At 42.8% G+C, this 17,184-nt stretch overlaps 1 protein-coding gene across 2 annotated transcripts in view; it reads right to left on the bottom strand.

Annotated features, from left to right (window-relative positions):
• The window catches only part of lhcgr (luteinizing hormone/choriogonadotropin receptor), an 18,173-nt gene continuing 989 nt past the window's right edge, over positions 1 to 17,184 (bottom strand). The window contains exons 1-11 of one of the 2 annotated variants that reach the window (XM_049007471.1): positions 15,591 to 15,779; positions 11,142 to 11,213; positions 5,542 to 5,616; positions 4,878 to 4,952; positions 4,259 to 4,333; positions 3,926 to 4,003; positions 3,766 to 3,834; positions 3,580 to 3,654; positions 3,102 to 3,287; positions 2,954 to 3,019; positions 1 to 2,061 (exon numbers count right to left, since the gene is read on the bottom strand). In XM_049007471.1, coding sequence (XP_048863428.1) covers positions 861 to 2,061; positions 2,954 to 3,019; positions 3,102 to 3,287; positions 3,580 to 3,654; positions 3,766 to 3,834; positions 3,926 to 4,003; positions 4,259 to 4,333; positions 4,878 to 4,952; positions 5,542 to 5,616; positions 11,142 to 11,213; positions 15,591 to 15,763 — 2,145 coding nt within the window. In that variant the 5' untranslated portion in view covers positions 15,764 to 15,779 and the 3' untranslated portion in view covers positions 1 to 860. Of the gene's footprint in view, positions 2,062 to 2,953; positions 3,020 to 3,101; positions 3,288 to 3,579; positions 3,655 to 3,765; positions 3,835 to 3,925; positions 4,004 to 4,258; positions 4,334 to 4,877; positions 4,953 to 5,541; positions 5,617 to 11,141; positions 11,214 to 15,590; positions 15,780 to 17,184 lie in introns of those variants that run through there. The other variant, XM_049007472.1, reaches the window with a different exon arrangement.

Raw genomic sequence — 17,184 nt, forward strand, 5'->3', positions numbered from 1 at the left:
AATTTTCTAAAATTCCCTTTATTTTTTTCCAACTGTACGCAACACTTTATAATGTTTACACAAGTATATTTAAATAACTGAAAAGAACACTGCAGTCAAACTGACATATCAATATTCTAGAGTAATTTATATGTGAACAGTTTCAGTATGAGAGAGCAGAGAAGCAACTTCAACCCCCACCGCAGTTTTCCAATACATGCAACCTAGACAGTACATTAGGTCTTCTTGAGACTCTTTCTGGGTACTTCAAGTCACATGTCTGGGTCCCATCCTTCTCTTACCAGCCTGAGTGAATGGGTGACCTCAGACAAATCCTCACATATAACACTCCAAGTCTTTTTTATACTTAATAGCCTATTCAGTAGACAGTGGCCACATGCATGGCTTTTACACAATTACTCCTGTAGCCTGTGAATACATGCAGCATAGACTAATGATGGAGTAAAGCCTCATACCTGTTTGTATTTGAAAAAGTGCTTTGCCGTGTCACAGAAGAAAAAAAATCTTTTGCATGACAAACAAAATTAGAAATTCTGAATGACTTTATAACATTTTAGTAAAGAATAACCAGACACAATGTTACAGTATATTACAAAGAAGTACAATATCTGTACACCTGAATAGTCATGTAAAATGTGTGTAGATCAATACAGGACAATGTAAAATGCCATAATGAAGATCCTTCAAATGAAACACTGCACAATAAAATTGACATTTAGATATAATTCTAAAGTAAGTTTCTCAAGTAAATTTCAAATGAGGCATGAGAAAAGACTTGATCTATTCTACATCAGTATGTCATTTTCCCAAAGGTCATTTTAACCCAAGTGTTTGAAAGTGATGTAGTGTTTTCTTGATTTTTATTGTTCAGGAATGGGTGCGTTGGCATTGGACCTCTTGTGTGAGTTCTGTTTCAGCGCAGCTGTGCTGCTGTTCTGCTTGCCGGCACTGTTGTCCAAGCAATACGCCTTGGTGCGATACAGGCTGGCCTTACCCTCGCAGCATCCTAGTGAGCTCATGAGCAAGAAAATGTCCCTCCGGAAGGCTTTGGTGAAGATGGCGTACAGGAAGGGATTGGCACAGGAGTTGATGGGGTAAAAGAGCACCAGTAGGATCTTGGAGTACGTAACCGTGATTAGGGGCACCTTGAAGGCGGCGGAGATGGCGAAGAAAGAGATGGGAGCCATGCAGGTGAAGTCCGTGAAGATGAGTACCGCCATGCGCTTGGCGATCTTGGCATCCGCCCTCCTACTGGCGAACTCAGGGTTGCGTACCGCCTGGTAGATGTGGATGTAGCAGGCACAGATGACCAGGAAGGCAACCACGTTGAGAAGGAGGAGCATGATGACAAAGCCCTGGGACAGTGGGGCCTCGATATCCATCGGTAGACACACGCTTACCTTCTGGTAGCTGCTGACACCCAGTAGGGGCAACAGTGCCACTGCTAGGCTAAGGAGCCAGCCAGCTGCCATGATGAGCACCGCACTGCCCAAACCCAGCCGCTGCTCTAGCTGCATGGCATGGGAGATGGTGTGCCAGCGCTCCAGTGTGATCACCATCAGCGTATACACAGACAGCTCGCCGCCGAACATGGACAGGAAGCCGGCGGCGGCACAGCCAGGACCTGTCTGCCACTCGATGGCATGCTGGCTGTAGCTGCCACGGGTGCGAGCGTCCACGACGGCGATCATCAGCAGGTAGACGCCGATGCAGAAGTCAGCGAAGGCCAGGTGGCACATGAGGAAGCGCGGCACGGTCAGCTTGCTACGGCTGGTGAGGAGGACCAGCAGCACTGTCAGGTTGCCTGTGATGGCCAGCACATTGATGAACCAGATGGCCACCCGTAGGAACTTGAATCCAGCGATGTCCTCACAGGGGTTGAAAGCATCTGCCTCTGGGGTGCACAGGAGGACCTTCGTGGTCTGGCAGAAGTCAAAGTCGGGGTACTGGAAGTCCATGTCGTCAAAGGCCTGAGAATCTTCCTCTGAGGACAGGACATCAGACACAATGGGGGCCTTCAGTGGCAGTGTGATGGAAGCGTCTGCCACAGTGGTTGGAATCCTAAACCCACAAATACAACAATCGTTTTATATAGTACCTTTCACAACATAGTTGCATTACAAACTCCACAACCCTGCAGGAATATTCTCGATGCGGTGATGCTACTGGGTGTCAGATGCTACCCACATATACAGCACGAAATGATATATTGTGGTGAGTGCTTGAATTATTTTAATAAAGGAGGTAACAGATCTTCTAAAATGAAAGTTGGTCTCAATATTAACAGCCTCTATTGCTTTTATACTAGCAGCAGTAGATACGGATTATACACTAACAAATCACATGCATTCCATGGTAAACATCACGCGATTTAGACATTCGTAATTAACATAAATACACAAATACACATATTGGTTTACAGTATTTAAAGATACGCAGGATGCAACACATACTGGTAAATTCATAATTAGTTCTGATCAATCCCATGGAGTCAAATTATGGCAGCCAATCATTGACAGTGGGTGGGATCAGAACATTGCCAGTAAGTCATGGAAGGGGAACATTCTAGGCTGGATAAGACCCCTAAACCACATGTACACACAAAGAGAATTAGGCCAAGAAGGTGTGAGACCCCAGGGATCCCCAATAAGCCACTATGGTACCAGGGCTGGACTGGGATTAAATATCAGACCTGGACTATGGGGTCTCTCATCACTTTTACCAAGCAATAAATTTGGCTGACCAGGGTGAGGGAGGGGGCGTGGTTTGGGGGTCCCCCACACACCCCTGCATCGGCCCACCGGAAAATGCCTGGTATGCCAGTCCAGCCCTGCATGGTACTCTTGGTCTTGTTCCATCTTAACGAAATATATATATATATATATACAGAAGTTCTGGACCTGTTATGATGTCATTTGCCAGTTATCCATGGGAAAAAAAACACTTTGCTTACTTTGAAGAAATGCGATCTTCACAATAAGCCGATCCATTTTCCCATATGTCAAAGAAGGAAGACTTCCTGTGAGAGAACCATAATCAACATGCATCTAAATCCCAGTTGGTTGTGAGCCGCACTGCGCAGAGTATGGAACCTGTCGTACTTTTGCACATTCCAGCCAATCAGAGCGCAGCAGTGGCTGGGGTAGGTGAGATATGCCTCCTGTAGACTCTGCAGAGCCCCCAATGGGGGGAGGCTCTTCAGGGCAAAGGCTCCCCGGGCCATCAGCACCTGAAGGGCCTCCAGGCCGTGCGATGGGAGCCTCTCCAACGCTGTCATAGATACATCTCTGCAAAATGACGCGAAAGAACTGCCGTTGGTGCTTTGATGAAGCAGGGAGTCCTGTTGCATCGCAGCACGTGCTGCACGTCTGCAGACCAAAGACTGACTTAAACCCGCCTGCATATCCCACAACAACTTAAAAGCCCCCGTGAAACCGCAAATCAAGCCAGGGTTTAATATATAAGTTCCTCTCATTTATATAACTCGATATTTTCACTGGCGCATTTTACTGCACAACCTCTAATCTAGTTTAAACTTCGGGTTAAATTCAATCCTGCTGACCTGCTGACCGTACTTACAATACACCCAGGCCGACTGCTCCTTTGAAGGCATTTTTGTGAATTATTCTCAGATTCTTGTTGTTTCTCAGGACCCTGTGAATAACAAACTACGTTACCACCAGAAATCCTGAAGGAAAGTCTCTTCTAGCCGCATGTGCCTTTAAAGTATTATCATGTGTATTATAAAAAGAAACATGTAAATACAGCCTATTGATCCTGGTTCCATTGAAGGCGTAGTCCATTATCTCTGTGAAGCCATTTCTGTATAGGTTCCTGAAATAAAAGTGAAAAGTTACAACCTTGAATGAAACACTTATTTAAAAGGGCTTTACCAAGGACTCGCCGATAAGATTGGCTAACTTACATAGTGGTGTGTTCAGCTGCTAATCCAAGAAAAGCATTTGGTGGTATGGACTCGAGATGGAGGTTGTCACAGATTTCGCTAAGGAGATATAACATATTTTGCATCATGTTAAAAATCTGGCAGTTTTTTTCTCAATAGAAACTTATCTAGTAGCACACAAAAGATTAAAAACCTCTGTGTCACCTTGGATTAATATTTTAAGTTTAGTTCAGAAGTGGGGGGGGGTTATTTTCCTCTGGGAGGATACCTCAGAGCGGCGCACAATATTACAGCAGCTGTCAAATTCAGGGTGATGCACTGAAGGGGAACAGCTCCGCAAACAGACCGACTTACAGGATGAAACTGGATTCGAGAGAAGAGATGGATGACATGTCGGGGAACAGAGATATTCCAGTGTTGGAAATGCTTCTGTTGAAAATCAAACCGATTACTACAAAATAAGAGACTTATCTCACTGAGCATTAGTTTCTGATTCAAAAAACCAGAGCAAACAAGCTAAATCTATAAGAGTAAATGGCAGCAACTATAACATATGATTAAAACAGTTTTGCTGACAGAAAGTCCTTTTATTAAATTAATTGACTGATATTGACATTAAAAACTCTATAATGCATATAATACAGTCAGTATATATTAACATTCTGGGTGCCACTTTACAATAAGGCTACCCATATAAAGGGTTTATGAATGGTTTATAATCTGGTAATTCATTAGGTTGTAACACTTTGTAAATTATCAATAGACACTTTTAAACAAGTTATAACAGGCAAAGGGAAGCCTTATTGTAAAGTGGTACCACATACTGCACATCTGTGTGCAAACAGTCCTCGACACGACTCTTTAGATGTAGCAAACAAGACAGTTAATCTGTTTAAGAACTTGCACTTAAACTTTTGATTTACCATGTTGGACACAGATACGTAAACATGAATTGCAAGATGTTGAGACTCACAGATATCGTAACTTGGGGAGGTTGTTGAACGCACTTTGGCTGATGCGTTTCAAGCTCTTCGTGTTCTGAATCAATCTGAGAGAAAAAAAATAAATCAAATGAACTAAATATAGGCAGAGATGGATAGCTCCGTTCTAGAAAGTAAGTAAAAATCCAGAGCAAGTTTTTTGTTTCAACCAGGCAGCTGAGGACTCTGTGAGTGTGACTGTTTATACTCAACTTGTTGGTTGGAACAAAATCTTGGTCTGGACTTTTACTTTCTACTTACTATTTTTACTGGACCTGAACTATCCACCTCTGTATATAAGACTTAGGTCCTCTGAAGGAGTTTGTTTTTAAGTCTAAACAGCAAGGGGCTCTTTCGATATTCTGTCATGTTCGTAACATACGGAAAGGAAAGAAGGATTACAGCCGACTTTCTCATATAAATTAGCTGATGTTAAACATTAATGGCACATATAACCGTATTATCTCTGTTTCTGAAGCATGTGGAATCTGGACTGGCTCTTCTAAATACTTGGCGTCTTTGTTAATCTTCCCTTACCCTTCCACTACTCCATCTCCTGATAACCAGGGTTAAGAAACAAATATGCAGTTTTACCTTCTGAAGGCCCAGAGGACAGAGCATTTCAGCAAACAGCATTTGTGCCCGAATGACACTCACATTTCTGAGAGGTTAAAAAGATTGTGGAACGCCATGGGCTCTATGGTCCTCAGGGAGTCACTCTGGGTGATTTCACTGGGGTCACAGGAGACAAGAAGGCAGTTGACAATAAGGAGGCCAAACTCACACCTACAAATTACAACCCTGGCCTGCCTTGAAGCAGATCTAGATTACTCTTTAGACAGAATGGGACAATGAATGAACTGTTTATCATACACTATTGCTCAAATAGAATAGAACATATTTATTTACATATTGCTTTATGGTTGCCACATAATGCACAAATTTGTTTATATTATATATTATTTTATATATTCCTCATACAATGCTAATTTGTAGAATAGTAGATGTTCAACATGAATAACATTATGCTAATTATGGCTTTCATTTGGTTATGGCTAATGCTGGTTACAGTAACTCATAATCAGCAGTTTGGGAACATTTTGGTTTCCCAGTTAAGTACCCAAGCACTGGAGAGAGAGTAGCTGATAAGATCAGAACTATCTGTTGATTCTCTTATACTGGTATTTTGCCTGAAACACATCTAACATGCTATGTCATTGGAGATGACGTCATCTGAGTGTGTGTATGACCAGAGAAAGGCAGAAACAGCCACATGACATTTAAGGCTCTTTGGCAGGATATTCAGACCAGTCAAGAAAAATAAATACAGCTATTGTTTGTTGCCATGCAATCATAACTGATAATAGAAAACAGGAATTTTAAATGAGATTTAGATTATTATTGTTATGATGTAGTCTTATTTTAAGTTTTTATTTATTTTTACAATATGCAAAGATGCTTCTCTCGGGTTTTGTTCTTCAAACTTGTTGACACACTTGTTGCCTTTGGTTTACACTGGTCCTAACTGTGTTTGTGTTTGCAGTTTTAATGATAAATAATTTCGAGACAAATTCTGTTTTCCCTGCTGTGATGACATTGTGCAGAACCATCAACCCAAGGTTTGTACTGAATTGTGAATTTTGTATACTGTTACAACAGAATTACATCATTTGTATAATCTGTCAGAGAAACAGATATACTGTACCTAACAATGTCTCATCAATGTCCAGTCAAAAATGAAACCATAAAAGGGGCTTGATGAAATCTTATGTTCTTTGTTGTGAAATCATATGGATAAATGGAACAAAAGCATTGTTTTATAATTACCGGCAAAATAAGAAAAATCCATACATATCTCCATCCATCCATTTTCCACCTCTTATCTGGGTCCGGGTTGCAGGGGCAGCAGTCTGAGTAGAGATGCCCAGACCTCCCTCTCCCCAGGCACCTCCTCCAGCTCCTCCAGGGGAGGACCAAAGCCCTCCCAGGCTAGCTGAGAGATATAACCTCTCCAGCGTGTCCTGGGTCTGCTCTGGGGTCTCCTCCTAGACAGATGTCCAAACCACCATAGCTGGCTCCATTCGATGCAGAGGAGCAATGACTCTACATTAAGTCCTTCTCATTTGTCCAGGCTCCTCACCCTATCTCAAAGGCTGAGCCCAGACACCCTCATTTCTGCCATTTGTATCCACAATTTAATTCTTTTGGCCACTACCCAGAGCTTGTGGCCTTTCAGCTCAGCTCATTCTTCATTGCAACAGACTAGGTACAATGTCCACATCGATCAGCTTGTCAATCTCCTGTCCCATTCCTCCCTCACTCGTGAACAAGACTCTGAGATACTTGAACTCTGCTTGAGGCAGTAACTCCTCCGCAACCTGGAGGGAGCAATCTACCCTTTTAGAATTCAGGACCATGGCCTCAGATTTGGACGTGCTGATCCTCATTCCAGCCCCTTCAAACTCGGCTGCAAACTGCTCCAGTGTGTGCTGGAGGTCCCAGCTCCATGAAGCCAACGGGCCACAAAAAACATGCAATCCTAAGGTCACTGAATCGGACCCGCTCCGGCTCTTCACTGTGCCTCGAAGTTCAATAAGATTATGAAAAGAATTGATGACAGAGGGCAGCCCTGGCGGAGTCGAGCACCCACCGAGAATAATTCTGTCATACTGCCATCATTGCAAACCAAATTCTCGCCTCAGTTATACAGGGACCTAATGCCCGTAGCAGCAGGCCCGGCACCCCTTGCTCCTGAAGCACCCCCCACAGCATCTCCTGAGGGACACGGTCATTGGCTTTTTCCAAATCCACAAAATAAATTGGTTGGGTAAACTCCTATCAACCTCCCAGTGTTCTTGTAAGGGTGAAGAGCTGGTCCAGTGTTTCCGCGGTCAGGATGGAATCCACATAATTCCTCTTGGATCTGAGATGCGATTAACAGACAGACCCCCCTCCTCTGCAGTACGTCGGCGTAGATCTTCCCAGGGAAGCTGTGGAGTGTGATCGCTTTGAAGTTGGAACACACGGTCCGGTCCACTTTCCTAAAGATTGGGATCACCACCCCAGTCTGCTAATCCAGAGGCACTGCTCCCAACCTCCTCGTAATGTTGAAGAGGGTTACAGCAAAGACAGCTGCATGAGCCTTCAGGAACACAGGGCAAATCCCATCCACCCCTGGGTTCTTACCACTGAAGAGTTGTTTCACTCATTTTTGACTAATTCAGTGCTCTAGTAATGGGCAAGTCCTCAGGTCCTCTTTTCACCCAAGTGTCCAAGACATACGGTCGCAGATCTGATGATGTTATTATAAAATCGATCATTGATCTACGCCCTATGGTGCTCGTATGAAAGCTCTTATGCTCAAACGTGGAGTTCCTTATGGACAAACTGTGGTTAGCACAGAAGTCCAACATCAGAGCACTACTCTGGTTCACATGAAGCACGCTGTTCCTCCTAATCACAACCTTCCAGATTTTGCTGTCGTTACCCACATGAGCATTAAAGTCCTCCAGAGGGGGGCCATCAAAGGTCTCCAAGAAGCCTGTATACTCTAAACTGGTGTTTGGTGCATAAGCACAGACAGTAGTTGAAGCTCGTTCCCCGACTGCCACTCTGCCACTCTGCAGGAGGTTGGTTCCAGAACCCGTGCTGTGTGCTGAGGTGAGCTGAACTGTATCTACATGGTATCTCTCTATCTCCCACACTAGCTCAGGCTCCTTTCCTATCAGAAAAGCTACATTCCATGTCTATAAGGCCAGTTTCGGTAACTGAGGATCTGTCAGGCAAGGTCTTTGCCTTCAAATGCTACCCAGTTCACAATGCACCAGACCCTCACGGCTCCCCCTGCAGGTGGTGGGCCCACAAGAGAATGTCACATAGCTCATGCAGGCTGTGCCTGGCCAGGCCCATCTTCCAGGTGCTCACCTACGAGCTCCCCCTCAGGCCTGGCTCCAGGGCGGGGCCCCAGTGTCCCTTTTCTGAGTGAGGTTTCTGGTTCCTTGCTGTTGGGCTCCATGAGGAGTATTTTGATTGCCTTTAGTCTGGTTTCTCACCTAGACCTGGGAAGACTCTACTGGGAAAAACTTCCCCAGTGTCTCTTGGATCACAAGGGGCACACAAACATCGGCACCATGGTAAGGTGGCGATTCATGCTGGGGCCTACATATCTCTATGTGTAATAAACATTTTGTTGCATAGTGGCCTTGTTTATAATAATTTGTACTGCTTATAATGATTAAAACTCTTATTTTGCTAATGAAGGTCATTTAATGTTTGCATCTGTGTTGTCTACAGGCATAAATACGTGGGTGTGTAATTTGAATTGTCAGATAAAACTTGTTTATGTCACATTGTATAACTTCATGCATCATGGTCAGCCACTCTTTGCCGTAGCCCCTTGGTAGGTCTGGCGGCTTTAATTTAGTCTCAGAACTGAAAGATTCTGTTCTCCGGCTGGATCTTACGTTTTTTGTTTGGACTGTGAGAGCTGTGTGGAGGGGGGATCTCTCACACCTCTCCTGGTCCCTGGTCCGGGATCTTGCTCTGAGCCTGTGTTGGCTGTGCAGTCGATTGCTTGCTTCCAGTCATTGCTCTTTCAGTGTAGGGCTCAGAACTGTTTCAGCACACGGGGCTTGGTTCCGCTTCTGCCTCTGGGTTTCGGTCAGGGCTGCCAGCATCGTCACCAGCTGTGATTCTGGATGGCTGGCATCTTGTCAAGTTTCTTAGTCCTGTTTAGTATCATCATGTACCTGGGTTCATGGTCATCACTAGCCAAAGCTTTGCAGCTGATGTGCCAGGCAATTAGCATCCTGTTTTTCCGTTGTGTGGTTATCGTGTTTTGACACAATTTCCTGGGTCCTGGTTCCTGTTTCTGGGGTGGCATGGTGGTGCAGTGATTAGCGCTGTTGCCTCATATCTCTGGGACCTGAGTTTGAGTCTCTGCCACAGCTTGATGGTGTTGAGTTTGCATGTCCTTCTTGTGTCATCATGGGAATTCTTCTGGGTGTTCTGATTTCCCTCCCACAATCAAAAACATGCTAAGGTGAACTGGAGTTGCCAAATTGTCCAATAATGTGTGGGCATGTGCTCTGTAATGGATTGGGTCTTTATCCTTGGTTATTCCGTGCACTGTGCCTTTGTGCTCCGTGTCCCCATAAAACTAACAAGTAGGAATTGAAAATGGATGGATGGTTCCTGTTTCTAGCTTTCCAAGCACTTAAATCTATCCTGCATTTCATGCAATGTGTTGTCCCAGGACCTCAGGGACCAGATGGCAGAACACCCATGGGCAGATGGACTAGTGCGGGCTTCTCTGCTTAGGACAGCCCAGTTTTACCAACAGTCCCTCTCCAGAATCTGTCAGTGTAATGTTGATATTTCACTAACATGAATGTATTGATTTTAATCTATAGACAGTGTTACAGTAAAATGATCGTGGAATGCAAAAAATGATACCAAAGGTGTAGTTTGAATTAGAAATTAAACGGCATAGCAGCCCAATATTCCTAGGATATTTTATGAAAATCCAAAAAAAAAAAATCTTAATATATAAAAATGGCAGCATTTCCAGCCATTTTCCATAGCTTATCTCTACCGCGATGGCCGGGGCAGGCCGGGGTGGTCTTTGGCCCACCCAGATGTGACTCAGGCCCACCCATTCAGCATTCACAGCGAGCAATACAGTACGATAAAATTATTGGGTCTGACGGGTATGTGTGTGCATGGTTAGAGCAATCAGAGGAAATGTAGTGGTGAGAGGTAAATAGATTTTTTTTTCATTTTTATTCATTATTATCCTTTTTCATTTGGTCTTCATAATGCTACAGGTCATTTAAAAACTGATAAAAAATATGAAGTTGAGTCTGAAATGTGATTTTGTCACCTAGTGAATTGTTATGGGTCTGGTCCATCTGACTTTCTGCCAGAACACCCACGCGATGATTTCTGGCTCCGCTATTGGCTAATCCGGAGCAGGGTCATGAGGAGCTAGGAACCGCTCTAAGGAACTACAAGGAAAAGGGCAGAGCACAACATGGCTGGGATACTAGTCCATTAAGGCCAACATTCCCTCTAAGACCTATTTGAGGACCCTAGTGCATATAATCCACAAATCCACCCTTTGTTGCTATAACTAATGCATTTAGTTGAATCTGCATTTGTACATCACTTTTGCGTAGATAGATATTTACTTAAATCTTGAATTTCCTCAAGACCTTAAAAGAAAAGTATAAAATGAATAGTGATAGGGAGGGACTCACATTCCAAGGACTCTGCTTAGCCCATCAAAGGTGTAACTAGGGAGGCTGCTCAGAGGCAGGTGAGTGAGAGTCCTGTGAAAGCATCGGCAGAGCAGGTAAGATACTTCCTGTGGAAGCACATTCATTCAGGTCATCTGTCTCATCTGGAGAAGCCTAATTACAAACATACATGCATTTGGAGTCACATTGATTATCAGAATTTGTCACAATCAAGCTGCGTTATCTATCACGTTAAGGTATCATAAGGTCAGTTTGAACTCATCATTAGGCATCACAGCCGAAGCTTGTTTTTTTTGCATTTTTTTCATTTTCTTAATTGGTTGTGTTTGGCACTTCAGGGTCACCGTAGACTTACAGACTACAGCTAGAATATGTTCTATTCTGTTTGTTTTTATATGAAATGCAATTATGTGAAAGGGTTATTTTCCATTTGACATTTACTTTTCGCATTTCAATTATTGTGTGCTTTTTGTCATCAAATAGAAACTGTGTCATACCTCGTGTGTTCCTTGCCCAATAAGCTCTTGACTGTTATTTTAATCTGACAATGTATCAAATGTCAACTAAGAATACGGTCCTAATTTTAACATTTACCACTAATGAAGGCCTCCCTGTAGGCAAAATGGTCACACGGACCTTTTAGTGGAACAGAAACATATCAGGGACACGACAGAAATGATCAGTGTGTTCCTGTCAATGGTGTTCCTGAACAGAAATGACTTTCATCTTCATCTTACCCTGTCATGAGAGGAAGATGAAATCTAGCTAACTGTCAACAAATTCTAGCCCTGTATGAAAAAACAAGCCTAGATGACATTTTAGTATCTTGATTTGTTGCTATTAAACAAAACAACACCATTAATGATATTTAAATGGTAATATGAGATCCCCATCGATTTTCATTCAGTTTTTCAGGTACCATTTCTCCACAGACCTCCCCAGCTCCCCCTTCTGCACAGAGATGACCAGTCGTTGCATGAGGTTCTCACACAGAAGGGCCCTGAACACAGTCAACCTTGAAAAGAAAGCAACTCTACTTGTCTCTTTTAATCATCCCACACTCTAAGAAGCCTTGGTAACAATCGTTTATCTTTGCACATCACTTTAGCCAGCATGTCCCCATACATATAGATGCATTATTTATATCTAAAGAGATTTCGTGGATTTCTTCAGTGAAAAACATGAATGACGGCACATCGCTAAGACTTTCTTACATTACCTATCCTGGAGCCTATCCTGGAAAGAAGAGGCGTAAGGCTGGGAATAACCATTAAACCAATAATAGGTATGAGAGCTATGGCTCTTTCCAGCCTATCTTAATCATAACATCTGATTTCTTCCCTTCATATCCATCCATCCATCCATCCATCCATCCATCCAAACCGCTTATCCTACTGGGTCGCGGGGGGTCCGGAGCCTATCCCGGAAGCAATGGGCACGAGGCAGGGAACATCAGCCAGCCCAGCCCATCGCAGGGCACACTCACACATCATTCACTCACACATGCACACCCACGGGCAATTTAGCAACTCCAATTAGGCTCAGCATGTTTTTGGACTGTGGGGGGAAACCGGAGTACCCGGAGGAAACCCCACGACGACATGGGGAGAACATGCAAACTCCACACACATGTGACCCAGGCGGACCCGGGTCCCAGAGGTGTGAGGCGACAGTGCTAACCACTGCACCACCATGCCGCCCCCCCTCTTCATATCCTTAGTTTTCAATTCTTGATGCTTCCCTAAACACTTCAAAATACTGTTATAAATGGACTGCATTTATATAGCGCTTTTCTACGCCTACGAGTACTCAAAGCACTTTACATTTCATGCCTCACATTCACCCATCCACACACTGGTGGCAGAGGCTGCCATGCAAGGTGCCAACCTGCTCACCGGGAGCAATTTGGGGTTCAGAGTCTTGCTCAAGGACACTTTGATGGGGTCAGGAGGAACCAGGGCTCGAACCGGCAACCCTCCAGTTGCCGAACGAGAGCACTACCTCCCGTGCCACCATCTTCCCCCAGAAGATCCCTCCCCAGAAAATAACAGTTGACCACTGAGTAATTCAGAAATACTTTCTGCAGTCACTGCTGCTTTTCATTTTCAAAACTCCGGAGGGTACTGTCGACACATAATTGAATAATTTTCTTTTTCACAATGACGTCCATTAAATCAGCCCTGTACCCAGCCCTTCTTCCAACTCTGAGCCTCCACTAGCCAGGCCGTTGTCTAAGTAACCAGTGTGGCCCTCTCCACAATGGTTGCCTCCTTTTCATCGGGTACGGTCTGGTGAGACCTGTTTCAGACACTGCTTTGACTTTGGGTCTCTTCTTCTGGCCATCTAGGTTTTGGTGAGACCATTCTTCATCGTCTGTCAGTGGGGGTTCCACACGGCTCAGATTTAGATGTTGTTCTTCCATTGCTGAGACTTACCAAGTGTGGCACAGTAACGCAGTGTTTTGCACTGTTGCCTCATGCCTGTCTGCCCTGGCTCCATGAGTGGAGATTACATGTTGTCGTGTGGTTTCCTCCGAGTACTCCAGTGTTCCCTCCAGTGTAAATCGGACTTAAGAAATTATCTATAGGTAACCCTGAGTTGTTCCCTGCCTTATGCCCGTGGACTCCAGGATAGGTTCCGGACCCCCCGCAACCCAGAATATGACAAGCGGGTGCAGAAAATGTATAGATGGATTGAGTCTTACCTAGCCATACCAAAAACATCCCTTTATAGCCATATAACTTTATAGCCATAGACCATATTTAACAATGCTGTTCTGATGTTACATTCACTGAATGGTTAAACATGATGTCAGTGAATGATTTGCATGCAGTGGCATTTTTCACTCTACAGTTTATAAAATTCCCCCTGAATAACATGCCTTCTGTTAATATTGTATAAGTAAAGAGTATTTGATCATCTAAAACGAATAAAGCTTTAACTTTGCAGTTTAAGGCCACCAATAGCTTACAGTTCTATAGCAGCTACCTCTATTGCATGTTACTTATGGTTTCTGTTTACTTAAGTCCAGGGAACAAGTGATGACGTCCACTGTTATTAGCAAATATACCTCGTAAATAATATGTGTATGCTATACAGTGGTGTTACTATTAATATCTCAATGAAGACCCAAACCGGGCTAGATCACCACTTAGCAGTCAGTATAAAATCTGAGTCACAGGCTGGATCTGTCTGCATTAGAGAAACTAAATGGACACAATCTGCTTGTTTCTTATTACCCTTTGTTGTTATGGTACACTACACTAAACTGTGTAAATCTGTCTCCACGCACTCTGCCGGCCCTGCTGCGGATTGGCTAACTGCTTCTCCAGTCATTAACCATTTCCAAAGGAACATCCACCCTCTGCCAGAAGTCACCATTATTCTTTTGAAGATCGAAGGTCAAACTTTTAATGTCTTACGCCAAATCATCTGATTCTGATCTAAACATAATTCTCTGCTGCATAATTTTAATAAGCCTCTCTTAAATCCTATTGATTTTATGCAATATACCTTTAAAACATGCACAGAGCACAGCGAAACTTTTGCTTAAACTATTGCTTAAAAATTGACCCTTTATTTGGATTCTTCTGCACATACATACCCAGGGTATTGAATTCGTGCTGCCAGTGTTACCCTGTACTTGGCGAAGGCATAACAATTTGTTATGTGGCTCAACTATAACTCTGATAATTGTATAATTAACGTCCTGCAGGTTTAGCGATAAAGTGCAGTGACGTAATTCAGTTAGATTAGTCCTCTGGCTTTCATATTGGCAAGAAATAGTCACATCACCAGAAAACAGACTGTCTGCTTAGCAATACAAAATTTAATACACTACATCTTTCTCTGGATTGAAAGCGGATGATTATGGTACTTCGTGTTAGGTAAAATACATAAACGACTGATGTTAATGATTCACATTTCACCACTTAGCTGCTTGACCTGAATCATTTAAGAGGAAAACTCTTAAAATGTCAATATCCTTAAGCCAGTACATTGTTATATATTTCTTCTTATTAAACAATTACAAGTTACAAGATTTCATACTTAAAATCAAATTTAATCTAATTGTCAGTTACTTCATCATTTCATTAGAAACTTTGGGATTGTACATAAGATGAATATAACTAATGTGCAACTATTGCTCTTCTTGACTCTCTGTGCTGAAATAGCAGAAATAAATACAATATATATGATTATTTACGAATACTGGTTAAGAGCAAGTATACTGGCATAAGCAGAACACGGTTACTGGACGCTATCGGATCTCATTAGGATCGTACGTACATCGCCACGTGCGTAACTGCTTGTCTGAAACTTAATTCTAGTTTTCGTTTAACATTTAGTCGAGATGGTTTCAAAATGTATTAACAGACATGTTTGTAAACGTGAATCCTACGTACGGTCCAATGCCCGTGGCCAAGAGTAAGAAAGATTGTCACTTACAGTCTCACTTGCGCATCTTTTTGGGCTGGAAGGGACTGTTCTATGGTATTGTTGCATTTGATCGCTTCAGTGGAGCAATGACAGATCCCCGGACACGCGAAGTTTGAAGCTGAGTAGCAGAAAACATATTTCAAAAATGCAAAGAAAATGAGAAGAAAAGGCAATATCCGCATCGCTGTGTTCTGCGACTCTTCCGCGCAAAATCGCCGTTTACTCTACTCAGATATTAATTGTCAGAAGACAACGTTGGGGGAGGCGGTTCAAAGTCGAAAACGAATTAGAGTTTTCATCTCTACCTCTCTGCCATTATTAATATGCCACAATCAATAAATGCACGTCCTCAGATTTGGTCTAATTTTATGTAAACTTTTATGCGTTGGTGAAACCATCCTAGACAATACAGTGGCAGCTATCGACCTTCTCTACTGTAGAAGGCAGATGCTCGCTAGGAACAGCAGGTATGAAAAATAATTATTCATACGTCACATCACAGATCGGCTATGGTTCGCGTACGGGCCCACTACTGTCTTTTAAATCGTACCTGCTGCTCACGAATGCTCACGGTATAATAACCTCGCCCAATATTTCTAAGTGTGCATTAATTCTTCCATTACGAGTAACTAATAATGATCAATAATAATTAATTCCTATGTGTCTTCGCGGTATTCTGAACACATCCATTCGAATACAATGCTAATTTGAAACTTTCACTACTTTGTACACTACAGCCATGTTTATAGAATATATATAATTTGAAATAGAAATGGTAACTGTTAAATGTCTTCATATATATCCTGTACATTACTGTGCCTTACTATGTTTTTCCTCATTATATGTATAAGCTTTACAGTACAGACACAAGTATACAACAGTTGCTGACCATGAGCAATTTGTGATTAGATTTAAGTCTAGGCAGACATGAAGAGAGAGAGGCTGGTAGACGGCCCTTGACCTCCAACAGGAACATCATGACCCGAGTCTTAGCAGTTTCCAAGAGAGTGCCCTATCTCTTCTGGCGCCAGGTCATGCCCTTGATAAGCTCAGCAAGGCTGCCTGACCTTGGCTCATAACAGCCCTGCTGAAGGATTCCAGAATTTCTGTTATCCAGGGGATAATCACACTGTCATATAACCACTTAGGAAAATATTCCTTTCCAAAGAAAATGTTTTGAAATTGTTATTGAACTAAAGAAGTATTTCATAGGTGAACACGTTTAAAAACATACTTACGGGTATAATTTATGGTGATGTCATAAGCCAGCATTACACTAAAGACAACTAACTCCAAAACACTGTAGTTTGTTTGATATTTTCACTGCTTGCCCAATATGTTGCATAAATCATTTCTTCTAAAGATAGATTTTCCCTGTTACATTTTTAATCACTTTTTGTAATGGTGTAGTGGGAGCTTACCAGCTAAAATTGTACGATTTTAATATCTTATCTGGATACTGAATATTATCTGCTCTTCCCATCACCAGGACTGGGAAAGAAAAATAGTTACTATACCTGTAAGGGGCTGATACAAAAACATAAAAAAATGAAAATCGAGCGTCATCTACCGGTCACAATATTTTTACAACCAGAACACCGTG

The sequence above is a fragment of the Brienomyrus brachyistius genome, chromosome 3 (genome assembly GCF_023856365.1).
Source record: "Brienomyrus brachyistius isolate T26 chromosome 3, BBRACH_0.4, whole genome shotgun sequence".
Taxonomy (NCBI): domain Eukaryota; kingdom Metazoa; phylum Chordata; class Actinopteri; order Osteoglossiformes; family Mormyridae; genus Brienomyrus; species Brienomyrus brachyistius.